The sequence below is a fragment of the Phocoena phocoena genome, chromosome 8 (genome assembly GCF_963924675.1).
Source record: "Phocoena phocoena chromosome 8, mPhoPho1.1, whole genome shotgun sequence".
In the NCBI taxonomy this organism is placed as follows: domain Eukaryota; kingdom Metazoa; phylum Chordata; class Mammalia; order Artiodactyla; family Phocoenidae; genus Phocoena; species Phocoena phocoena.
This window is the reverse complement of record NC_089226.1, coordinates 82,798,039-82,824,767: the sequence shown is the minus strand read 5'-3', so window position 1 is coordinate 82,824,767 and position 26,729 is coordinate 82,798,039. Positions and strand designations below refer to the sequence as shown.

The window sequence follows — 26,729 nt, the reverse complement described above, 5'->3', positions numbered from 1 at the left end:
AAAAGCACCAAGAAGGAAATGAAAATTCTATCACCCACAAATAACCACAGTTATTAAAATTTTAGTAGATATATTCCTATGGTTTCTACATGGTTATTTATATATTTGTTTGCCATTGTGATCATGGTAGATCACATGGTATATATAATTTTGCAACCTGTGTTATTCGCCTAACAAACCGTTGTGACTTTTTGCCCACAGAATTTAATATTCTTTAACAAAACATTATTTTCAATGGCATCATCATCTTCTATCAACTGGATGGATTATTACTTACTCATCCAGTTTTCTATTGTTTGCCATTTAGATTGTTTTTAATTTTTTGCTATCATAAAGCATGCTCCAATGAACATATCTATATATAAATCTTTATTTAATTTTCTGATTATTTCCCCCAGATAAATTCCTAGAAAAATTGCTAGGTCAAATTATGTAAATGTGCTTGAGAATTTTAATAGCTGTCGCCAGCTTGTTTTCTAGGACCATTACAGGAGTCCATGCTCCCACAAGTGGTGAATGAGAGTTCCCACTTACCTGCTGTTTACATGAGTTATCAACAATGCTAATTGCCATCACTTAGAAACATGTATTTGCAGGTTGACAGGAGAGAATGTTATACCCGTGCTTTAATTTATATGTCTTTAATTATTTGTAAAAGTGATTTTGACTTGTTTTGCTTTGTTTTACCATTTATTAGTAATCTGTGAATTCCTGACAAATTCTTTGCTATTTTTCTGCTGGAAGTATTTTTCACACTGATATGAATCTTCTTTTTTTAAAGTAACAAGCCTACTATGTGTAACTTTGTCAGATTTATTGTAACAATGATCCAATTTGCCATTGTGTCTAGGAGATTTTTTAAGGTACAGAAATTAATATATTTTAAAAGTCTGTTCTTTGCTTTTCATGTTCCAATAGTATTTTACTATCCTTATGTCATAGAAAGATTCATCTTAAGATTTTTATAATTGTGTCTTTCCCGTTTACTTTTTAAACTGTGTGAAACTTCCTTCTGGTGTAAAATTTGAGTGAAGCTATTTTGTCTGTTTTATTTATTGGCTTAAAATTATTATCTCAGCCCTACTTGCTGAATAATCTTTTTTGTTCTCCCCATTGAGTTGGAATACAAACTTTATAATATACTAAATTCTTATTAGCTTCTGCTTTTAAGCTATCTAATACTTTTAGAATTACTATAGCTTTTTAATATATTTTAATATCTGATAGAAGTTGCCTATTGTTGTACTTTGCTTTCAGACTTTACTTGATTATCCTTGCCTGTTGATTTTTATAGATGAAGTTTGGAATTACATTTCAACACCCTAAAATCATCCTACAGGAGTTTTGACTGTAGTTATGTTAGGCTATTAACTACTTTCATAAGAATTGACACCTTTTACAATATTCAATCTTTGCAGCCAGATTGAATTCTCTGGCATTGTTTTATATACATATACATTTTTTTTTGTCCTTCAGTAAAATTTTATAATTTTTTATAAGGAAGGGCCTCACATTTTAAAATAATTGACATTCTGAGTTGGTTTGATGTTGGGATGAATTTACCCCCACTATATTTTTTTAAATACTTTTTTTTGGTGAACAACATAAAACTGCTGATGTTTTATAATTTATTTTGTGCTTGGCCACTTTACTAAGCATTCTTTTTGTCATTAATTTCTCATTCAACTTACATAAATTTTCTAAGAATGAAATCATATAAAGTTCACATGGTGATGATTTTGCCTACTCCTTTAGAAGAACTGTTTCTCTTATTCTGATTTTTTGTTTTATTGCATTGATTATAATCATAAAAGTAAATATTCCTAACGATGGAAAAAGAGAAGAAACAGCATCTTTTTCCCCCATGAATAGCTAGAAAGTTTGAATGCTTTGGTTTCTCTTTTCCTTGCCCATGTCCCTTTTTGGTGATGTCTTACATTTTTACTTTATTTTTTCTCTATGGAGACTTACCTTAAAATTTTAAATTCATTTATTATCTGACCATTTTTATAACAGCTGTGTCATGTTCTAGTGGTCTTACTGCTTAATATTAGTCACTTTATATTATGACTTTTCCATGGTGATGGAATTTCATTCATTTTTTAATAATCCGAAATGTATCTGAGTGATATGTTTTCTGAGTTTTTGTACACATAAGGATATCTTTTGTTTCCTGTAACCTAAGTAATAATTTAGCTGGATACTGAGTTCTTATACTGAAACCTTTTCCCCTAAAAACTTCAGAGATTTTCTTTCTTTTTTTTTTTTTTTTGGTATTCATTGTTGCAGAAAACAGGTCTAAACATAACTGAATTTTCCCCCATGTCTGAAAGTCATACTTTTTGCCCAGTTATATTTAAATACTAGTCATTTTTTTCATTAACTTTGCCTTATCCTAGGTTAGCCTATTTGATCTGAAGACATGGGTCTTTGAAACAGGAACGTTTTCTTCTGTTTTTTGAATAATTGCTTAAGTTTAATTTATTCTGGATTCTTCTCCAGTAACACCAATAATGTATAGATTTAATATCTGATGTCTTGACATTCCAAATGTTTTACATTTTTCTCATAAATTTTGTCTTATCCTTTCTCTGTATCCTATGAGATTTTCTCAACTTAGCCCTCCCTAATACTGATTTGATTTTCTACAAAATTGAGTCTGCTTTTTCCTGCTTTTAAGACAGAGTTTAATTCTGCTATTGAGTCTTTTATTTCCTTACCTCTCATTCGGCTGTCTATTCATCCCAATTTAAACCTCTGTTTCTTCTCTTACTTGCTGTGTGACCTTGGTTATGATATTAATGTCTTTGTTCTCCATTTTTCTCATCAACAAAAGGAGGATAATAATTGTTTCCACAGAAAAAAATTAGATTGTCCTTAGAAACTTTTAGAAAAGTTTCTAGCCCACAGAAATGTGCTAGTAAATTTTAACTGCTATTATTGTTACCATCATCAGTATCACCATCATTATCTCTGCCTGCATCTCAGCAATGCTCCTTTCCTTTGAGCTGTTGTCATCTCATTTCTGTGTGTGTGTGGGAGTGTGTGTGTATGTTTATGGAAGTCATATTTTACTAAATTTGGGGGGAGCACAATATAGGTACTCTCTAAAATGTATTTGTGCTCTAAATCTTTTTGTTAAATCTTCACCTTGTGTACAGATACCATTTTTATGTTGTAGAATATTTTCATAAGCCTCATATAGTTGCTGATGTTCATTTTTCTATTTATGTCTCCTCGTTCAAGGAGAGATCTCTTGACAGAAGACATTAGTTCTCCTTTGTTCTCCTAAATTTTGACTTGTGAGCTGTTAGGATCCACCCCTAGATCCTGAATCAGAATCAAATGGCTGCTGACTGGCTGTCATTTAGCAAGAGGTGTAGGACTGCATTTAAGTCCATTCGCCCACTGCTCTTCTCTAACTATCCCACTCTACAGATGGGAATGTATTCTGGGATAATTTCCATTACTGTTCAATTCAGTGCATTCATCTCTTGCTCACAATAGTGAGTGAAAACTTCACTCTCTGAATTGCATTATCTCACCACTTCTTTCATGTCTTCCTTCATATTACTGATTCATTTTCCAAATGCAAGATGCCATTACTTGCCCAGCTCTGCCCACTGCCACCCTGCATTGCTGTGAGTTGTAGCCCCTAATTCGATATACAAAAAGAAGTACTGCAGTCGCAGAAGTCACAGAAGTGACTGCAGTGGCCATGAGAGAGATTCTTGGGGTGATGGGAATGTTCTAAAATTGTATTGCAGGATGGTTGCACAACTTTATCAGTTTACTACAAATCATTGATTGTTTCGTACTTGAAATTAATGAATTTTATGGCATGTAAATTAAACCTCAATAAAGCTGTTAAAAAATTTTTTTAAAAGTATAGAAGGTGAGTTGGAACACATGTGGACCTGGCTCCTTCATTTTGGGAGAGCAGGTGTTTGACCTGCATGATAGGTAAAAGCCATACAGGCAGGTGTGTGGAAACCTCTTACTTTCCTCCTGCTTGCTTGCATTGTTTTGTCTTAAAGTCTTATTCAGACTAATGGAACCACCCTTAGGGGTCTGGTGACAGGTTAGCCAATCTTTTTAGTACTCTTGACACTTCGTATCTGTACATGTGTTTTTATGAATATTTCAAGGAAAATTGAGAGAAATTGAATTAGGCCCTTAAACATAGTTTTTTAATTTACCAATTGAAAAGAAAAAGACTTTTGATAATAGAATCATAGAGTCAAAGAGGTGTTAGACCAAAAATTTGATTTTATAGTGAAAGAGATTCTTTCATAGGGAAGTTGCCTGACTTGTCTGAGTCATACAGAGGCCAGAGCCAGGTCAGTGCTTTTGTCCTTCTAGCTTCTTGCTCATTGAAAAAAAAAATGAGCTATTCTGACAAGTCTAGATTCTTCAAGCCAAGGTCCTTCATATTTAGTCATTTCTTAAACAGCAAGTGGCCTCTTCTACATAGAAAAATAGAGACCTACAAGGACAAATCCACTGACAAGCACTGAAGTTCCTTACCATTTAACACATTAGGGAACATTTGTAAGCCCTTCTTCTCATCTCCTTCTATACCTCTTCCTTTTTTTTGTTTAACTTTTATTGGAGTTTAGTTGATTTACAAGTTGTGTTACTTTCTGCTATACAGCAAAGTGAATCAGTTATACATATGCATATATCCACTCTTTCTTTAGATTCTTTTCCATATAGGTCATTACAGAGTATTGAGTAGAGTTCCCTGTGCTATACAGTGTACCTCTTTCTAACAATTATAAGTAAAATGAATATTTATATCATGATAATATTTCTCTTAAAGGAGTTGATTCTTTAATATGTAATTATGGTGTGACATTCCACATCCCAGTATGTGTGTCCCTTTGTGTTTCAGCTGCTGAGTGACTGCTCCTCTCGTCTCAAACTGGCCCACCCAGCCAGAACACTGTACACCCCTGACGGAGAGCCAATTCACTCGTGGGACGACATAGAGCGAGACATGGTCATCTGTGTGTCCACAGGGCATGGCTTTAGAACCCAAAGAGGTATGGGTGACGTTTTCTTTTCCATCAAGTGTTTGAAGAATTAAAGCATTCACTTGTTTCTTCAAAGGGCTAGTTTACTGAATTTTACATCCCATCATGATGATTTTTAATAATTATCCTCCTCCACGCTTTTCTACTCCATGTTACTAAAGTTAAATTCAAGTATTTATTTGTTGGAACCTCACTTTTGACACTGTTTGATCTAAAGAATTCAAGTTCTGTTAGTCTTGAATTTTATCCAAGGGGCTTTATTTGTATAAATTCTAAAGGGCCTCCTTTGAAGGTATTCATTCTTTAGCATGAACCCTGAGGAAAGTGAGGCTTCCTTGACTTCCCACTCTGCAAGTTATTTAAAACTTAATGTTTCATTAATAGCAAATATACAGTTTAAAGATTTTTTTCTTTAGTAATAAGTAAATATATGCTTGTTTTATTATCTTGTCTATCCTTTGAATATTTTCTTTGATAAATGTTAGAAATAGAAAAGAACATACGTTTGTTATTAAACTAACTCTTGTCCTTTATCCTATTTATTTTGAGGAATTTAAAACCCTTTTCCGGAGTAGGTATACATTAGCAATGACATAATTTTCAGGATATTCTGAAGAACACTGATATCATTTTAAAGGAAATTAAAAGATTCAGAAGTGAATTACCTGGGGTCCTTAAAATAACTGATGCTAGATTATCTCTTTTAAAAGTCACCGTAAGATTATTATTACTATGTTGTATATAAGGTATATAAACCAAAAACATTTTTAAAAGTTGCAATCATATCTTTACACTTAGCCCAGAAGGGATAAAAGTATAGGAACGGAAACTAAAAAGTAGGAAGACAAGGATTTACTGGGATACCTAGCACTGTTCTGAGGATGCCACACATATTCCCCCAGCACCATCTTATCAAGGAAGAGGCACCAATCTTTGTATTCTGTTGTCCCATCATTCACCAGTACCCCTCACTCCAGCTCTTGGTGATCCTCACTATGTGATTACTTAGAAGAACACACCAATGATGGGGTTCCTATCATGAATAAGTATTAGTTGACAGCTTTCTGTGTTCCTAAAGTACATAGCCTATAAAAGAAATATAAGCCAGTGTTCCTTCGCTGAAAGAGTTTTCGATCTAATTGAGTATATGAACACACTTGAAGTAATTGAATAGTAAGAAAACAAGTGGTGCAGTAGAAGGTACTTGCCCAGTCCCTTCATTATTTATGCTTAATCTTTCATACTCTTGGGATGACTTTCTGTTACCTGGACCCCACCCTCCTGGCCTCACTGTATTCATTAGGCCTTTCTGATAAATAAAGGTAAGTATGCTTCAGGCAGCCTAGCCGAAAGGGCATCCAAAACACGAAGAGATATGTAGGCTGCCTTCCCAGAAGCAAGCTTGTTACCGAGAACTGCAAAGAGAAAACTAGAAACGCAAATATTACTCTCCTTACCATTTTCCTCCTTGTTAGCTCCGTGGACCTTTGACAAGGCTATGTAGACAAGCATTCATTTCTGCGTCTTCAATTCTTTAACCACATGAATTACTATGACGTGAAAGAGTTGTTTCTTCTCCTCTGAAAATGGGTCCCCATATTACCTTAATGGTGAAAGTGTTGGTTGTTTCCCCAGTTGTCTCAGTTCTTTTCAGTGGGTGATATATGTTCTAGAAAATCTGATTGATAGCAGAGAGTCTAATTTAGTTGCTCTTTAGAAAGTTCTTTTATTGTATGAGCTGTCATTTTATTATTTTTCCTGAAATAATTGAGAAATAATCATTTAGTAGAAATCTAAATACTCAGAATGCTTTAAAATAAGAGAGAAATGCTACTAGCATTTATATATATTATATATACATATATATAGAACATATATATACTTGTGAAGGGACATTTAATTAATCATTCTACTCATAATTTTTCTGTGACCTACTGGCTTAACTATGTAGTAGAAAATAAGGCAGCCTGGGAATTTCAAAACTAAACACCTTATAAAAACTTATTTTATGTGCTATAATGTAAAAACATTTAGCATGTGAAAGTTAGCCATCAAAGAATCACACTGGGTCTTTGAAAAATGGATTTGTTCTGGCAAAACAAATCAGATGCTGTTAGAATAGTTTCTTTCACACAAACCCCCAGCAAAATCAAAAGGGTGCTTTATGCTGTTTGTCATCAAATCTGAACACTGTTCTCAATGCTGTGTTTACCATCTTTTCAGTGGGTTCAGTTTTTAGACCACTCCTAGGTTAGCTTCCAATTCAGGCTTTATAAAAAGCTTGGAAGGAAGCCCTCTCTAGCAACTGCCATTCTGTAGAAATCCAAAGGATGTTAACACATATCTGATGTGATAAGCAAGTCAAGTGTGTAATGAGAGAGGCCGACGTGGGAGTCGAGGATTTCTGAAGGATCTTCAAGATTTTCATCATCCTGAACTTTTAATTATTTTCTATGAATACATTGACTTGTCTCTCAAAATAATTTTTGTTTTAACAGAGTTAAAGCAACTGGTGGAGGTCAGAGCAAATTATGCCCGAATCCGAAGGCAGCAGGGCCCTCAAGCCACAGACGCTGTGTTGTCACCATCCACAAAGCTTCAATCTCTGGTACCTCTACACAGTGAATTCCTGTCAGACCCATCATAGTTTGTGCTGTGTTTCGCTGGGGTAGCCTGTGCGGACATACTCGTATGCTTGCCAGGATGTTATATGATGATTAGTCATTGTTTTCATAATTCCATGCAGTCTCTTTTAAAAGTTATACCCTCTACCTTTTACACAGGGTGGCATTTGATGTCTCAAATCTGTTCTTAGAAAGACAACAAAACTAGACAAAGCAATGTCAGTAAAATAACTATCTTAGGTGTATTTTCTTCCAGGAAAAGAAAAAGGAAAATACTAGCTGTTATTGAAAAATAATTTAGTGGGGTCAAGTAGTATATATTATTATATATACTTTTAAAATTATATAATATATATAATTTGATAATAAATAGACTCTGACAATTTGAGTGTATATATATAGTTATATACTTAAATTTAGTGGGGTCAAGTAGTATATATGTTCTATATATAAATCACTTTATATTATTTATTTTATATATATATGAGTTATATATACATATATAATTTGAAAATAAAAAAGACTCTTTGACTACCTAATACTAAATTTGACTCAAACTGACAGTTTTCTGGCTCAGCCACTATATTTTTCAAACTTCCATGTTAAAATCCTACATTTACTAAATGGAATGGCTGGTGGCCACCAAACACCACATGAATTGATCTTTTCTCCTCTCACTTTCCTTCAGTTTGGCTTGTGGTTACAGCACAGGACTCCGGATGGGGCACAGCTAGATGTTGTTCGCAAGAGTGAAGCTGGATAATTCCTGACATAAGCTCAGTAACCAAAAGTCGTAGACTGTGTCCTCAATACAGAAACGTAGGGAAAGGATATATGCACTACTTGTAAGAAAAGTTATGTAAGGATTTTTCTTAAGGGGCCAAGGGAGATCCTTAGTAATCTTAAGTATCAATCTTACAGGGAAAGAAGAACTTACCTTTTAATTTCTTTCTGTGATGAAGAAAGGATTTTTTTTTTTTTTTTAATAACAGTGACAAATCAGAGTTTGGCTTCTGGTTCTGGTGAAAATTTTCCAGACAAATGCTCTTCTCTCTCTGTCTCTGTGGGGCCTTTAGGGACTTTCCACCCCCTCACTTGTTCCCATAAACCAATTCTTCTCCCTATCGTGCGCCACTCCTTCTCCCTATCGAAACCAATTCTTCTCCCTATCGTGCGCCACTCCTTCTCCCTATCGAAACCAATTCTTGGAGTTTTTCAGTTGACGGGGACTTTCCAGACAGCGGGTAATTTTCCAGTTGCCCGTAACAGGTATACGCCCTAACCGCCACAATGAACAAACAACTATAACGGCCAGAAGGTGGGACAAAAGTTCCTAAGCCAATGAATTCAAAAGTCACCACATTTACCCAATCATTGTGAGAATATACCCGCCCTATGAGTAAATAAACCTATAAAAAGTATGTGATTCCGCTTTTAGGGGTTCCCCATCGGCCTCCTGCGTGAGGTTCAGGGAACCCCGGTGCATCGGCTCCTAATAAACCTCTTGCGTGTTGCAGCGGCTCTCGACTCTTGGCGGTTCTTGGGCAAGTTGGAATCCCTCGTAGACCGTTTGGGTCTAACATCTCTGAGAGCCATTCACACCTCTGTCTGAATATAAATTGCAGCCTGGCTAGGTGTGTACAGAATGGCTCAGCTGGGCTCACTCTTCCATCCACCACTTTAATGTGATGTGGGAAGGCAGTAGATCATTTCTACTGAAGGGGGCTCTTGGTAATCGCTGCAAAAGGCCTAGTATTTACTCCCAGTCTGCAAATCAGTAAGGCCGCATTAATAAATTCCTGCTGCTTCCCACACCACTAAAAGCAGAGACCATTGAGGCAAAATTTCACATTACGTACACAACAATTTGCCCTTTCGCAGACATCTTCTCTATGTGTTGTGCACTGTTAGAGATGTGAAGTCATTCCACACCTTTGTGATACGTATGAGAGAAAAATTGCACGTGTCCCCACCTTGCTTTTCCTTTTGTTTTACGAGAAGTGTTAAGGAACATGCTCCGGTCAGAAAGTGGGCCAGTAAGATTCTTACCTGTTGGGCCTCTTCTTACAATAACTGGATTACAATCCCCAGAGACACGGAACTTGTTATTTCTTTTCAAAATTCCTTGAAAACAAAGGCATTTCTCTAGGTGCAAAAGTACCTATCATTCTGCTGCCAAGGAAAAGTTGATTTGCTATGAAAATGACATAATTTCACCATAGATCAAATGTGCAGATTCTTGTGAAGTCTTCACTGTTGCGTGTGAACACGCCTGAAGTGAAAATTGGTAATATCACACAACATTGTATCAAGCACCAGGAGACGTAAGGCAAAACTCCTAACTGAACTTTTCTATTACTAGTAAATGGGATTTTAGATGTAATATAACAGTCATCAACACATCACATTTTACCAGCAAGGCAGCGGCACTTACTTTGTCGACGACGGCTTGCTGGGGATATCCTGGCAGTTCATAGCCACTTTTAACTTAAGACTAAGAACAGCCCTGCTCTTTCCTTATTATTGACCTTCCTCTGTGGTTGGCTGGAAGGTGGACTGGGGAGCAGTTACTCCACCTTCAGCAAGGACTATAGGATAAGACTGTTGGCAATTCTGTTCAGCCCTCCAAGGATTTTAATAAACCCAGTAATTTCCTTTGGGGATATGTTTATCAAATTTGAATCAGCCTCATATATATAAGTCACATTTCAATATTTTTCTATCAACTGGAAATCATTTATTATTAAATACGAAAGTAACCATCCTCAAGTCCATGGCCTTCTCCAGAAATTTATTTCCTGCTGGTTCACAAACACCCTTAAGTTGATCCAGATGTTAATCAACAGCGTACCAGCATTTGTGATCGTCTTCAGGAGAAAGGAGTTTCTGGATGTTTCTGCCTCACCTCTAGCTTTTGTTGCCTGATTAAGTGTTGGGATGAAGTTGCATGTTTCTAAGCAAACTGACAAACTGTCAAACTGTCTGAAAGTTTGACAAGCATTTTGAGATTATGACAGCATTTATACATAAGAAGCACTTTATCTGGGTGCTTATGTCAGGTTTATCAAACAGGACACATTAGAAATGATTCAAAATCCAAATGTAGCTTTGTGGCGTGATAAGCCTGAATTTCCATTTTGTTCTTGATTGTTCGTAATGACTAAATATTTTTTTGCGGATCAAGAAAACAAAGCAACAAACAAGCAAGCAAATAATAACAGAAAGGTGAAGATAAATTTGTTCTCTTTTGCAAGAGAATCGCTTAGAAATTGTGGCCACTGGCTGTTGCAGCATTTGTGAGCCAACCTTTATTAATAGCCCAGGTGTGCTGCTGAGTGTTGTCGAGACTTGCGATTCACCAAGACAGCAGCAGTTCCTTTTCTGACATCATTTGGAAGGGAGCGATCAAAACCCACAGGTCTGTGTTATTCTAGATTGTCGTAAAATGAGATGCAAACGTCCTCAGGTAAATGGAATTTGGACCCAGTGGTGATCCTCAGTTGCTTTTATTAAATCAGTTACCTCCTGCCTCTGAAAAGATCTCAACCCCTCCTAAGGCTAGGTTAAGCAGAAAGAAAGAGCAGCAGTTTTTTGTTCTTAACACAATAAGCTAGAATTCTAAGTAAAAGGCATGGTTTGGGGCTGCTTGGCCATAAGCAAATGCAAAGCAGGATCAACAAAGACCACTCAGGCGAGTGCCGATGAAAGTAAATGGACCAACCCGAGTAACGGCAGACATTCAGTGGGTGCCTGCTGCCAGCTGTAGCATTTCCTAATTCTGCAAGTCTGTAATATGAAACTACTATCAGTAGGCTGTCGCCCTGTGCCATATGTGCAAATAGAAATATATGAGGGGAGAGGAAGTGCTTATGCCCATGGTGCAACTGGGTTGGGGGAGGGAGAAAGAAGGAGACAGGAAATTATATTTATATGGCAAGTACAGTGGTGATTCTGAATTGGATGTGCTATCATTCATTGTCTGCTGTATTCCTGTGCTGGTTTAGGGGTAGATAGAGCGTTCAGTCAACTGCTGGATCCATTAGGTCCTGACTTATCATTTCTAGAAGTTTTGAACTTGGGGTTTCAACTCCAGGTGCGGTTGCCCAAGAATGTCAGTTCTGGCAGACCAGCTAAGACAGTTGCCGGGGGGGAGGCGGGCAGTGAATGTCTAGATGCCACCACCAGCAGCTCTCCTTAAATGGCTCTGCAAACTGTGCTGGACAGGAACGGAGGAGAGGAGGGCACCTCCCACAACTGCTAGTCTTAGTGCCCCCAAAGCACAAGATTTGATTCTGTCTTCATTTCCACCACCCTTTTTCCTTTTCCTTCTGTTCTTCTCTCTCCTTGCCTTTTGGTCGTAGCTCCTCTGTCTTCCTTGCCTTTTGTCTTCGAAGGGCCTTTAAATTCTGTCTTTCATTTTAAAAGCTGTCCTCCCTGGAGCAGTCTGTGGATCGGCAAGGGATGATTTCTTAATATGATTCTCAAAGTTTCCTGTGCATGGGAGTCACCGGGGAGCTTGATAAAATACCGAGTCCCAGGCTTAACGGCAGAGATTCTTCTTCTGTACACCTGAGGCGGGGCAGGGAGTGTGCAGGAACAGGCCCCAGCCACGGAAGGTGGTAGCTGACCACATGCTGGGAAACTCAGCTGAGGTTCTGTTCCTGTCAGCTGGGTGTGGCTCAAGCGCTAACTACCAGTTCTAAGAGCACTGTGGTCCCTTTTACCTTTGTGTTAAGGGCTACGAAAGCAGCGAAGCACTTGCTGCCTATCTGAGGGCTTGAGTCTAAATGTCCTCATGTTTTCTCCTCACTATTTCCTTGAGGAAGAATGGAAATGTTCTTGAGTAGGGACTGACCACCCAGAGATTGTAACCAGGACACTGGAGGCAAAACAAGGAAGTTTGAGGTGCTGAAGCTTCCCACGTTAATTAAGCTGCCTTCAGTGCTGATAACATCTTGTTGTTTTAAAGGTCACAGGAATAAGGTCAGGGCTATGGTACATACATCAAGGAGCAGAGTAATTTTGAGGGGGAGGAAAGAGCCTACTTCCTGGAGTTTTCTTATGCATTTTTGTATGTACGGAGAGAGAGAGGGTTTTGGAACAGGGACAGGGGTCTTTTTCGTAAAGCAACCCTTTCTCCAGTGAAGAAGCTGCTTGCTAGGGGGAAGGCTGAGCCTCGCTGTTCCATGTAGGCTCTAAGTCTAGTTAATACAGAAGCCTGAGCCACCCGCATCCCTGGCAGGCTCATCTAAGAGTGTGAAATTCCACAGGATATTATTTCGGTTCACTAACAAGTGCTCTCAGAAAAATTAATTTTCAGGGTAGTTCTCTCGTCCCATAAATGAAATCCATATAGGTTGGGAGACAGCCACGTTCCTTAGAAGACAGAAACTATAAAGAAAATTAGCTTTTCAAAGAACTAATTCATATGTATGCATCTCTAGGCACTTACTGTTCTGGGTACTGGGCATGCAAAGGTGAATGCAGTAGATGTGTGGCTACTTGGAGAGTACAGAGGCCGGAATGTTGGGGTAATAGGCATGAAGTAAGGTGGGAGAGGGCCTTGTAGGTCATGCTGAGGCGTCTGGGTTTTTCTTTTTAATTTTTTTTTTTGCGGTACATGGGCCTCTCGCTGTTGTGGTGTCTCCCGTTGCGGAGCATGGGCTCTGGACGCGCAGGCTCCGCGGCATGTGGGATCTTCCTGGACCGGGGCACGAACCCGTGTCCCCTGCATCGGCAGGCGGACTCTCAACCACTGTGCCACCAGGGAAGCCCTGGGTTTTTCTTTTTTCAGTGTAGTGAGAAGTGGTTAAAGGGAGCTAATATGAAAGCTGGACTAGGCATCGTATATTAAGCTTGCTCAGGCTTCAAGTTACAGAGATACACTCGACTTACCTCCGGAGGTGGAGGTTTGTTAGGAGGGTTAACAAAGAAGGGGGAAAGCAAAGGAGAGCCCAGCACGCAGGTTTCACAGTGGTCTCTGTTCCAGACGCACAGCCTGACTGTCCAAATGATCACCCACTAGTCTGCCCTGCCTGCTCTTGACTTCCCTGTTTCTCTGTGCTTCTTGCTTCTGTGAATTTCCTACTTTTTCATGAGCTCTCCTGCTTTAGGCTAAAATGCTCACTTGCCTTCTCATGGCTTCTGCTGCTTCACGGCTTCTGTTTGCTGCCTTGCCTTTGTATTTCTTTTGGCTGTAGGGCCACTCTACCATCTGAATTACTTTCCTCGTGTCTTCTGATGGACGACTGAATGGCTGCAGGCCAGCCAATAGCTGCCTTTTACTCATCCCTTTACATTAGGATGTCAGGGATCACGTGATACAAAGTACAGCTTGCCTGTGTAGGCAGCGTTGGTGTGGGTTGTTCCTTCCTTAGGAAGCTGTGGATCTGGCTGGCATTAGGGGCTCCATGGCATTTTCAGTATAAACCCATAATTCTGCTGTTGTTATGATTATTTTCTCCCTTCACCACTGAGGGATGACATTAGCAGTGGAATCAGCTAGCCTGTCTCTAGTCCCCTTCGGTCTGTAAGAGGCTTGTCCTTGGGTGTATCCTCCAAACTCACTTTAATGGAGTAACCTTGGTGGTCTTTGCTATACGAGCAGCATGACGTTGAGGACGCAATCTGTTACAATATCAGGACTTTGGTTACAATATCAGGATGGATACCAGTTGGACTCTTAAGTTACACTTCCGAATACAAGTAAGTCTGTTTGAGGAAGTGGATCTTGCAGAGACATCCTGGCAAAACTGAAGACTCTCTGGCATCCAGGGAATTTTTCCAAATCAATTCAGAATGTCAAACCCTTTTTATCAGACTTTCCCTTGCCTCTTGTTTAATGCAGTCATTTTGATAGGCTGAATTCCATTGTGGATTTTGATTTTTGTTACCGTCTCTCTCTCTCCCGGCACTCTGCGAGGCCAGCCTGCCTACCAACTTTCCCAATGTTGAAACGTGTGTTCTACTCTTTGGACTTGACCATCGTCAACTGTGTTTGAGCTTTCAATCCTTGTTATGTTCCAGGACACCCAAGGAGTAGTATTCTCTGTTACATAATGTCCAGTTCCCATGAAAAAGTTGATGTGGGCCACAACGATGTATTGAACTAAAGCTGTGTGTTTAAGAGGCTTCCGAGGGAGGAGTTCTCAACAGCAGTGGGGGCAGACTGCAGCAACAGCCTGAGACAGCGTGAGCAGCACTCTGCACCCCTATCCTGCGGTTCATTCAGGAAATGACAACAAAAGCCAGTTTGGGGCTTCCCTGGTGGCGCAGTGGTTGAGAGTCCGCCTGCCGATGCAGGGGACACGGGTTCGAGCCCCGGTCCGGGAATATCCCACATGCCGCGGAGCGGCTGGGCCCGTGAGCCATGGCCGCTGAGCCTGCGCGTCCAGAGCCTGTGCTCCGCAACGGGAGAGGCCACAGCAGTGAGACACCCGTGTACCCCAAAAAAAAAAAAAAGCCACTTTTCATTTCAGCAGCTTACAACAGTAATTATGAAAATATGCGATTTATTTGTGAGATTTTTAAGTACTTCAAAGGTGTTTATTTACACTATCTTACTTCAGGCCACTGTCATTGCTCCCGCGGATAATACTGATGGTTTTCTAACTAGTCATGGTGCACCCCCAGCCTCACTCCTCTCCAATTCTTTATCCAAGTAGTAGCCAGAATGATCTTTCTAGAATGAAAATCAAATCGTGTTACTCTCTTGCTTAAAAACCTTCAGTGGCCCCTGACTGTCATCTAAATGAAGGACACACTCCTCCCTGTGGTACCCCACACCTTTGGGAAGACTGTGCTCCCCTCACCCTGCAGTCTTGGTTTTCTCACCCCTTTGCTCCCAGAGATCTGCACTCCACTTGTTCTAAAAGTTCCCTAAGTTCCCCCAAATCGTGTGTTCTCTCGAACTTCCTTACCTTTGCACATTCTCCTCCTACAGCTTTCTGGGGGATTGTCCCTGACCCCTCCCCAAACCAACTCTGTTGGGAACTGCCTTCCATATGCTCCCCCCACTGCCCCCTTTGCTTATCTTAACTGTAGAAATTACCACTGTTGACATATTCTTTCTCCCACTGATCTATAAACTCCTTGAAAGTAAGGCCAGGCTTTTTCACACCTGTATTTCCAGTGCCTGAATATTCCTTACTGTGTAGTAGGCATTAATGGATATTTGTTGAATGAATGTAAGTTTTGGAGTAACTAGTTGGCTAAAAACGGTACCTGCTTTTTAATATAAGCATTGAATCAGAGTTTGATTTTCTTGTAGAACTTTCTTCTCCTCACATGCACTGTTATGGACTGAATATGTGTCCCCAGCAAATTTGTATGTTGAAACCCTGTGCCCCAATGTGATGGTATTAGGAGGTGGGGTCTTTGGGGGGGTGATTAGAAATAGATGAGATCCTAAGGATGGAGCCCTCAGGGATGGAATTAGTGCCCTTATAAGAGTCATGAGAGAGCTTCCTTCTTTCCTCTGCTCTCTGCCATGGGAGGATACAATGAGAAGTCAGCAGTCTGCAGCACAGAAGACGGCTCTTACCAGAACTGGACCACAGTGGCACTCTGATCTCAGACTTCCAGGATGCAGACCTGTGAGAAATAAATTTCTGTTGTTTATAAGCCTATGGTACTTTGCTACAGCAATCTGAGTGAAGACACACATTGTCACATCAACCCATAGAATATCACATAACCTTCTTATAAAACGAGTCTTGTACTTGACGAGACAGTATAGACTGATTATGTTTCCTTTATCAGAAGGCAAACCAAAGCAATGTTGATTATGATCCCTTCTTTGCCCGTTGTAACTTTCAAAACACTCCTAAGGCTCGATAGAGTGGAAAACACTGTTCTCCCATCAGTGCCCAGATGGACCCTTAACTGGTTGCCTGACTGCTGCAGGCAGCCTGGCTTGGAAGAGAAGACGTGTCACCCCTTGCACAAGTGTGATGATTTGTGGCTGAGAAGGGAGAGCCTGCTCTCTGAACCACATGGCCCCCTGGTGCAGGCAGGCTAAGGAAAGATGAATGGCATTATAAGACAGACATCTGAATGTTTCGTATTAAATTAGTCCCACAGAGTGCCCAGAATTCTCATTCCATAAATCACAAAGTAAACTCACTCCCAGCTTAGACTGTTGTGACCTTGGCCTGTGGTGTCATAGATAATCTGAGAATAGTTAAACATTTGTCTGAAATAGTAATAATTTTCAACATATTTACTCAGTGGCAGAGAGGTGACCCAGACTGATCTCTGTTGCCAGAAACAGCATGTCAATGGGAGTCAGCCAATTCAGGAGATTTCCAAACAAGAGTCACTGCTCTTCGGCCCCTCTGCCTGCTCTGAAACTGCCATGAGCTCCTCCAGGAGCCGTGAGGTGCCGGGGGCTAAGATGAGCAAGCATCACCCCCGCCAGAGAGCAGGTGTGAAAGAGCCCCCACCCCTTTTACAGTCCCAGCACCATTTTGAAGCCCGCTTTCACCTTAACTTGGTCTAAGCATCATAGAGCTAAGAAGGACCTTGATTTCACTAAAGCCACATTGCTCTTCAGGCAAAGGTTTATTCTGAGAATACTTTACATACCTTTGGATCTATTTTGGTTCTTCCATTTCTGGGCTGACTTTGTGACTACTGGGGATACAATAAAATTGGAGGAACATTAGCCTGTGGTTCATAAGACCATTTAACTAGACGTCAACTGGCTGAGGACCCATCTGAGCTGCCGCTTCCTCTTCTTAAAAATAAGGAAAGTAGACTCTTCCATCTCTAAAGTCCCACCCAACTTTGAAGGTCTGATTCTGATTCAGTAGCGAGATGCAATTGGGCAACAAGAGTTGTGACAGCCAGAATTCCGGGAGCCTATCCTTCTGCTTGTAGAGCCTTTCTATAGGTGTTTACTAGGACCTGCATGCAGATCATCTTCAGCCTCAGAATTCCAATCCAAATTTCACCAGAGTGACAGAGGGAGGCCAGGACACAGCTTAGGGATGGCCAAGGACTGGAAGTGGTTCCTCCTATGGAAAGATCTCTGGACTTGGTGTCAAAGGCCTAAGTGGTGTCTTGCCTCCTGCACTGTTGGGCAAGTCCATTGGTATAAGGATCAAATAAGATCGATTATAAACATGGACAGAGAAGGGCACATGCCAGGCACCCTGTTGGGCTTTTACACTGCTGTTGTCTGTTTCATTCCATACTCTTAACCACCTTTGGAAATAGATGGGTTTTTCCTACTTCTCCTTTTACTTTTTAAAAATGGGGGGGCTTCCCTGGTGGCGCAGTGGTTGAGAATCTGCCTGCCGATGCAGGGGACACGGGTTTGAGCCCTGGTCTGGGAAGATCCCACATGCCGCGGTGCAACTAGGCCCGTGAGCCACAACTACTGAGCCTGCGCGTCTGGAGCCTGTGCTCTGCAACAAGAGAGGCCACGATAGTGAGAGGCCCGTGCACTACGATGAAGAGTGGCCCCCGCTTGCCGCAAATGGAGAAAGCCCTCGCACAGAAACGAAGACCCAACGCAGCCAAAAATAAATAAATAAATAATAAACTTTAAGAAAAGAAATGGGGAAGTTGAGTTTCTGAGAGGCGAAACATCTTGCCAAAGCCATCAGCTGATAAGTGACAGAGCTGATATTTGTACCCAGATCTGTCTAACCTCAAAGCCTGTAGAAATTTCAGGTATGGTTATCGGCAATTCTAAAACTGAATGGGATGCCGTCATTGGATGCCTTCAAGGAATAATTTTATGGCTTACTCACTGCCTGCTTGGAAAATTTCTCTGATGACAGCTGAGTTAGGCAAAGTGAGCTACATTTGGATGCCCAGCCCAAGGTGGTGGGTGGGAGAGCACTGCCACATGCGTCAGAGAGGAGCCTCACTGGCTCATCAGGACATAGCAAGCAACTAGGGGGTCTCACTTCTCTACCCAAATGGCTGTATTCATCCATGTATTAGTTGTTAGGCCTAGTACCATAGGCTGGGTGGCTTAAACAACCGAAATTTATTTTCTCACAGTTCTGGAGGCAGAATTCCAAGATCAAAATGCCAGGAGGACAGGTTCCTTCTAAAGGGTGTGAGGGAAGAATTTGTCCCATGCCTCTACCCTAGCTTCCGGTGGTTTGTAGACAATCTAGCATTCCTTGTCTTGTTGAATCATCACCCCAATCTCTGCCTCATCTTCATGGGGGACATTCTCCCCATGTACCTGTCTGTGTCCAAATTTTCTAGTCATTTTGGATTAGGGGACAACCCACTCTAGTATGACCTCATCTTAACTAATTACATCTGCAACGACCCTATTTCCAAATAAGAGCACATTCTAAGATGCTGGGGGTTAGGACTTTGACATGTGAATTTTTGTTGGGGGGAACACAGTTCAACCCATAACAATCAGTAATGAAAGTCTGAACCCTCACTCACACAAGCACTTCATCTGAGCACAAGTGCTCTACCATTAAAGATCACAACATTCTCTCGTGATGGCATGTCTCTCTCCCTTTTATGTCTTTCTTGTTTCTTACCAACACTGAAGTCTGATATTAATGGAAAAACCATGAATAAAAAAACTATTATCCTATGAGGTAAAGTGAATGCACTCAACTGTCAAAGGAAGACTTATCGATCAATTTCAGTTAAACCTTGCTTGTCTGACACTTTGCAGCTAAGGAATGTGTTTTTATTGCTTGGACAGATAGTTCAGATTTCCGGTCAGTCTTAGTAAAGACCCCTTTTATAACACTGATAAAATTTTATCACAGAGCTATGAAAACAAAATTAGATTTCATAACTCACATCAGGCCTTGAAGGAGATGCCTTTATAAATTTCACAAACCTTATCAAGTTTTAATGCACCTATTCCGATAAACATTTTTAAAGTAGCAACTTCTACTGAACTTCATATATATGTATGTATGTATATAAGAAACTGTATATATGTGTGTCTATGATATATTTATTTCCCCTCTCTCTCTTTCTCTTTCTCTCTCTCTCTCTCCCATACAGGAAAGAAAACTTTCTTCACCTACTTGGAAACATAAGACTGTGACAGAAAGTCCAATTTAGATTGCTGAAGACTCTGAACTTAGGAAAATATGAAAGAAATCTGTGTAGATTATTTAGAATTTGTCCTTCAAAATAACTGGAGTTTTACCTGGGCAGATTTTGAAGAATTAACAACACTGATAGATTATCTATAAATTCATAATAAGACATATTACAATCAAGGGCAGCGTTAGCCACAGGGATTTTGTATTTTAGTGAAAACCTACATACATTCTCTATTTTTTCCATTCTATTGCATGGCCTGTTGGGAAAAAAATTGCATAGGTATTGAGCACATGTTCTGTCTCCCCAGCTAGATAGTAATTGCTTAGAGGGCAGAGACCCTTATTTTTATTTACTCGGGACATTATCACTCAGTGATAATGCCCAGCAGTCCCACTGCCAGAGCAACGTGACGGAAAGACCAGGTTCAGCCATCTTCCACTGTTATGCTAAGCCACAAACCAAAATTACAGCAGTTCAATGGGAATAGAGGGTCTGCTTTATAGAATTTTATTTCAGTCAGCTGTTCAGGAACTACAGTCCTCAGAGTCAAATTAAATCGAGTTATAGCTGGATAGTCCCTTCTACTTTTCAGAGGCAAGAAAGACTTCTCAAAATTGGGCAAATGGAGTAAATGTCATGGTGTAAACTAGGCATCACATATTCTTAAAATCTATCAATGATGATTACATATTTTGTTCTCAAATGCCGAGTCTGAAGAAACATCCAAAAATTATGTGAAATTACTTATGAATGTGGACAACATTCAAAGCCTCAATAGACTATTGTAAAGGAGTTCTCATACTGTTTTGTTTTATATACTCCTTTGAAAATCTCCTGGAAAGCCATAAACTTACAAAATGACATACAAAAATATTTTTCTCATACCATTTCATGGGGTTCACAGGCCTACCTGAAAAACATTAGTGAACTTCCAAACAAAGAACTCTTGATATAAGAGAAGATACTTCTGATTTCCATAATCTTTAAGGTTTGGGAGGACATAGGAGGCATACCTCTCCAAGGAAGATTTCAAAATGTCAGCGGATGCAGACTCTAACTTTCACTGTGGTAACGTTATCTACAAAAACAATAAACCATGAAGATTTCTTATCATCTTTGAGTGTGATTTTTGCATCTATGGATCTTAAGTGGGAAGAGATAAGGAAATAAAAACTTCTTCATAGAGTGTTGTTAATTTTGGGCATTCCTTGGAGAAAACACTTATTACCTGGAAGAAAAAAGCTAATTAAGTCGACATTTCTTACAATCACAAAGCCATTTTACTTGCTACTCTTTCAGACAGAAGGGAATACTTGCTGTTTCCCTTTTGTCTGTCAGGAGAATAATAGGGAACACTGACAACCCTGGCAGTTGGGAGCTGAAACTCAGCAGAAGAGAGGCTGCAGGTGTCCAGAACCTGCCCGGAATTCACTGCTACCTGGCCAAAGAGAAACAGAATATCTTGAGAACACCCAGCTCTCTCCAATGCTGTTCTGGTTGTGCACTTACCTTTTTTATAAGATGGTGACATTTCCAAACGTTTAGATGCTTGGATTATTTTATTCCAAGTCATGTTTCAACTCTACTTCACTTAATTTAGTCAAAGTGTTCTGTGCAGTCAGTCAGAAACGATGTTAAAATGCTGTTTAACTCCCTTTAAGGTTTTGTTTAGAAACCTCCTTAAAACTGTTAAATCTTTATATGAAAATATATTGGATTATGATTTAACTTTACTGTCCTTGGCTGGAGTTCTCAGATTAGAAAAGGACACTGGGCCTGGAGCCGAAGGTGCCCTGCAGAGCTGCTCTGTCTGCTCTCTGCTTTGTTCCCAGAGCCCAGCACAGAGCCTGCAACACAGGAGGTGCTCATTAAATCTTTGTTAAGTATCAAATGAGCACCTGAGTTTCAACTCTACCTGTGCTTCTTACAACCATGGGACATATCTATTTTCTCATCTGTGAAATGAGAATAATAACATTTCCTTCTACCCTCTAAAAGTTGATTTTAGCGTCCAATGAGATAAAGCATGGAAAAGCATTTTTCCTTTTGACCTGAAGAAAGGAATAGTCTTCAAAATTAGGCATACATCTCATACAGATATAAAAGAAGTAAACACCATTGTATTATTGTAGGGGAAAGAAAGAGATCACAGACTAATAATCCAAAATAGTATAATTTTTATTTTATAGAATTTTAATGCTGAAAGGAAGAAGGGGACTGCTCTGTCTCCAGAAGTGAAGGACCACCTCACCCCAGGATTTAAGGCATCAAAATTATGGGCTTTCTTTCATTTATGGGTACAACCTAAGACATCTCAGAGCTGCCCTGTGGCCAGTAGGGGAAGGATTACGTGACACTCATGTAAGTTGGGAGAAGGGAACTTCTGATCCTCAGTAGGGGAGGTGGGGGGCAAATGCCGTAGTTGAAAGTTAGCAAAATTTATTTTAAAGGGGTATCGATGACATATATTTATAGGATTCTGGTTTATTCAAGTATCTGAGCAGCAAGGAATACCCTAAACTCAGGAAATTGGCATTGTTTATTCACGTAACATATAGTTATGGAATTCCTGTGATATGCTAGCACTGCTCTGGGGGCTGGGCTACAGTGCTGAATAGGGCAGAGTCTTCTTTCTCGTGGACCCTACTGGCCTAGTGAAAGCACACAGCCAATAAAAAAAAAAGGAAGCAGGGCTTCCCTGGTGGCGCAGTGGTCGAGAGTCTGCCTGACGATGCAGGGGACGTGGGTTCGTGCCCCGGTCCGGGAGGATCCCACATGCCGCGGAGCGGCTGGACCCGTGAGCCATGGCCGCTGAGCCTGCGCGTCCGGAGCCTGTGCTCCGCAATGGGAGAGGCCACAACAGTGAGAGGTCCGCGTACCGCAAGAAAAAAAAGAAAAAGGAAGCAAATTAAGAGGTAAGAAAACAACCAATGATAAAAGCTATGAAGGAATGAACATTGGATAAAGGGATAGAAAGTTATAAAAATATCATTATAAAAATTTTATGACTTTTTTTTTTTTTTGCGGTACACGGGCCTCTCACTGTTGTGGCCTCTCCCGTTGCAGAGCACAGGCTCTGGACGCGCAGGCTCAGCGGCCATGGCTCACGGGCCTAGCCGCTCTGCGGCATGTGGGATCTTCCCGGACCAGGGCACGAACCCGTGTCCCCTGCATCGGCAGGCGGACTCTCAACCACTGCACCGCCAGGGAAGCCCGAGAAGTATTAATTTTTTGAGCACCTATTATGTGCTAAGTACTTCTTTGATCAAGTTCAGTTTGGCATCAAGTGATAACCCTCCTTTGTGTCGAGAAAAAAAAGTGCACAGAGGAGAAAGGAAAGGAAGAGGTGAATACAATGTATACTCTACTTGTTCCTTTGATTGAACTCAGGAGAAACAACATTTTTTTTGCTACCACTCTCTGAGCTTCTGGAATCTCTCTGACTGCTCTCTGTTTGAACTTGGGCAAATATAAAACTTACATTTTCTCTGTTCCCGGAGCCTTCAGAATCCCAAAGCATTTGGTTTAGATTAAATCCGTTGACCGAGGCATTATAATTCAGCTTCAACACAGATGATCCCATCACCCGTCGCCTTATCTAACCTAACTGCTTATTACAGTAACAGAGTACACTAGTCTGGGGTGGGGGGCGGGCGGGGAGAAGGTCACGCAGATTTAGCTGCCACATGTACACAGCAGGGTGGTGTCCTTTTAGAATCGAGAGGAGTAGATTCATAAAATCCAATCAGGAGCATGTGTGTGCATTTATATAGGCTTTTTTTTTTGCCTGAATCTAAATTATAGAGATTTTAATAGCTCCAGTAATTAGACAAGTATGCAGTCAGCCCCATTATGTTCCTGTGTAATATCACACTCCTCAGGGCCCACCTTCCCTGCTTGCTGGGCTCCCTGCATGGGCCCCCTGCCCCTATTTTCTACCATAGGGAAGCAGTTTTCCTTTCAAAGAGCTCACTGTTCACATTGTTTTTGTTCCTTCAATCTGGAGGTTGGATTTGCTTTCTCAGCGGTTTCCCCATTGCATTGCCCAGTGGGTAAGAAAAGGACAGAGTGGGGCCTGGTCACGGTCGCTGGTTTGCATTCCTCACCGTGCCCAGCACACGTGTGAGGCTGCATGGTGGGTGCCATCACGGTCGACGAGGGACTTAGCATGATGACTGGCACAGCCTAGACCCTTCACAATTGCTTACAGCTAACTCTGCTTCAAAACCTCTTCCTGGCTCAGTTATTGACCTTAAAGAAAGCAGAACAAAAATGCCCAGACTCACTATCTTAAATCAGGATTTCTTTCATAGAAAACTGCTTTTCTAGCTTCCTGATTGCCTCTTATTATTTTTTTTTATCTTGTGTTCTGTAACTTTCTATTATCCACAGTAATATTTCACTTCATCAGCATAGATAATCTCCCTGCAGGTGCCAAGAGCTGTATCTTGATATATATTGGATATCTTGGATATTTCTTATTGCTGTTTCCTCTAGAACTACAAAAAAATAATATTTCAGTTATTTAAAATTAAAGACAGGATGTGATGTATTACTAAAATAATGCAGTTTATCTAATCAAGAGATTGACTTTTTCCATATGCATACACATATTTTCCTCGGGGCTGTCAGAAAGCAGTTTTCATCACCATTTGTTTTAGGGTTGTTTTTTTTTTTTTCCGTGAAGATATCTCCAAAGAAAGACGTCTGGAGGTTTAGCCTCCTGAGGTTGCCTTTTCCTATCCAGTCCCCACCAAGTAAGGAAGGAAGGGAGGGAGGGAGGAAGGACGAAGGGAAGGAAGAAAGAAAGGAGGGAGGGAGGGAGGGAGAAAGGAAGGAAGGAAGGAAGGAAGGAAGGAAGGAAGGAAGGAAGGAAAAAAGAAAAATTCTAATTAAATTCTTTTCTTCACAAGGATCTGAAAATTATCACCTGAAAGCAATTCTAGAAGTCTATGATGTTGGCCTCCAGGCTGCTTAGAAAAGGAAAAAAAAAAATAGTGTAAAATCAAAATCCTGTAATTGACTTCATTGTAATTGGCAAACTGGTACTCTCTTTTCTCTCTTGAGTATCAGACAGACAGAGACAGTGGTGTGGGCAGCGGTAGGAGGCTTGAAAGTCAGCGATGTTTTCTGAGACTATCTAAAATCTTTTCTACAGAGACAGATAAAAGGATAATGAGCTGGGGTATTTTTAAAGGATTCCCACAATTTGCAACTCAAATAAATCTAGTTTTAAAGTACGTGTGTTTTTAGGCTGTAATGACTGAAAATGTTAAACTAAATATTTTGCTTAAACAAGTAAAGACGAAGGGGGTAAATGAGCAAATTAAAATGCATGAAAGCTGCCTCTGCCACAGCAGCTTCCTCTAGAAGCGAATGGCTAATTCATCCGCAACATATTCTTGTCACTCCTCTGGAGAAAGGCTGCCCCAGGAGGAGCCCAACCGTTCAGCACTTTGCTTCTGGTCAGGATTGATTCCAGATGTGGGAGGCAAATGCTAGCAAGGGTTTGGATAATGGAGTGGAAATGAAAAATCCCGCAGGCCATTTGAGTGTTGATGACAGATGAGGTAGGTATTTTCAGGTAACTAATGAACTTGCTGGGAGCTTGAAGAGCGCTCAGTCCAGTGGGTATTTAACAGGCAGGAAAGACCCAGCTGAGATAGCTGGGCTGCCCCCATGCACCAAGAATGGGGGAGCGTGGACTCCTGACCAGAACATGTTGAAATGTAAATGAGCTGAATGTAAGTCTTTTCCTAGAGCTAGTTCATAATTTGTAAATACATGTTTTTTTTTTCCAACTTCCTATTATTTGATTTATTGAGACTATTTCACTATATGAGGAAATAATGAATGTGTTCACTATATATGTCAGTAAGGGGAAAGAAGAGGCAGAAGAATACTAGAGTGATTATAAGCACAGGTCTTGAAATGACCTGGACTTGGGTTTAAATATTGACTCTGCCACTTCTTAACTCGATATTGAGTGAATTATTCGAAGCCACAGTTTCCTTATCTTTAAAATGAGTATAATATTGGTATCTATTTTAAAAGAATTGTGGTGAGAATTAAATGAGGCGATGTATATAACACCCTTAACCTAACACTCAATCAATGTAAAGTTAACATGATAATTATTGTTATTCTAGGAATGGAGTTTGGACTAGTAGGTGATACATAATTCCAGCATGGAAAGAGTTTAGTCTTTAGCAGTGGAGATTTTGACTCGCAAGACTTTCATATTATTAGTAGTTGTCTGCTATTTTCAACTTTAATATCGGTATTTTAGTTAGCGTTCTTGGCTGCAAGCTACAGAAATTTACTACTGACAACATAAGCAACCAGGATATCACTGGAAGGTTAACGGGAGGCTTACAGGATGGAAGGATGCCAGCCTTGGAAACAGACAGGAAGCCCAAGAGGCCGAAAGCAGGAAGCAGAGCAGGGGACACAGAAACCCTCCGGCATCCAGGACAGCCAGGCATGTGAATGACTTCCTGTCATTCCCAGATCACTAAGTCTCAAGAGGGGAGATGGTACTTGTTTGGCTAAGCTCAGTTTACATGCCCAATCCCTGGCTAGGCAAGGGGGGCGGGAAAAAGAAAATCTGTAGAAGATCCGGCCCTGAAATTATACTCCTACCTCAATCACAGACACAGGGGAAATTAGGATTATAAGAAAGGAAAATGTACTCTGGCAGCTAAAACCCATAAACGTCCATCATTACTGATCTAACCTTCTATAATACATTCCACAGAATTCTCACTGTAAGCCGTGTGCTCTTGGGTATAATCATCGTGTTGCTGGAGTCGCATTCCTAGGTTCTCAGGGCGGAAGAAGACTTGAAGGCAACTGCCAGTTTGCCTTGAGTGAAAGGACCAGAAGGTTAGAGCTCAGGTGGCTGTGCACAGTGGTGCAGGTTGTCCACTGCACAGGAGTGCCCAGCTGAGAAGGCAAGTGGGGCTGAAATTCATCGTCATTCCTCTCATCACACATCTGCCCAGAGGAAGAGGCTCCTTCTTGT

At 40.5% G+C, this 26,729-nt stretch overlaps 1 protein-coding gene across 1 annotated transcript in view; it reads left to right on the top strand.

Moving 5' to 3' along the window:
• The window catches only part of DCDC1 (doublecortin domain containing 1), a 435,371-nt gene extending 409,177 nt beyond the window's left edge, over positions 1 to 26,194 (top strand). The window contains exons 35-38 of the mRNA XM_065882422.1: positions 4,895 to 5,045; positions 7,535 to 7,667; positions 16,889 to 17,085; positions 25,995 to 26,194. Of these exons, the coding sequence (XP_065738494.1) occupies positions 4,895 to 5,045; positions 7,535 to 7,667; positions 16,889 to 17,085; positions 25,995 to 26,194 (681 nt within the window). The remainder of the gene's footprint in view (positions 1 to 4,894; positions 5,046 to 7,534; positions 7,668 to 16,888; positions 17,086 to 25,994) is intronic.
• Positions 26,195 to 26,729: the final 535 nt, after the last annotated feature.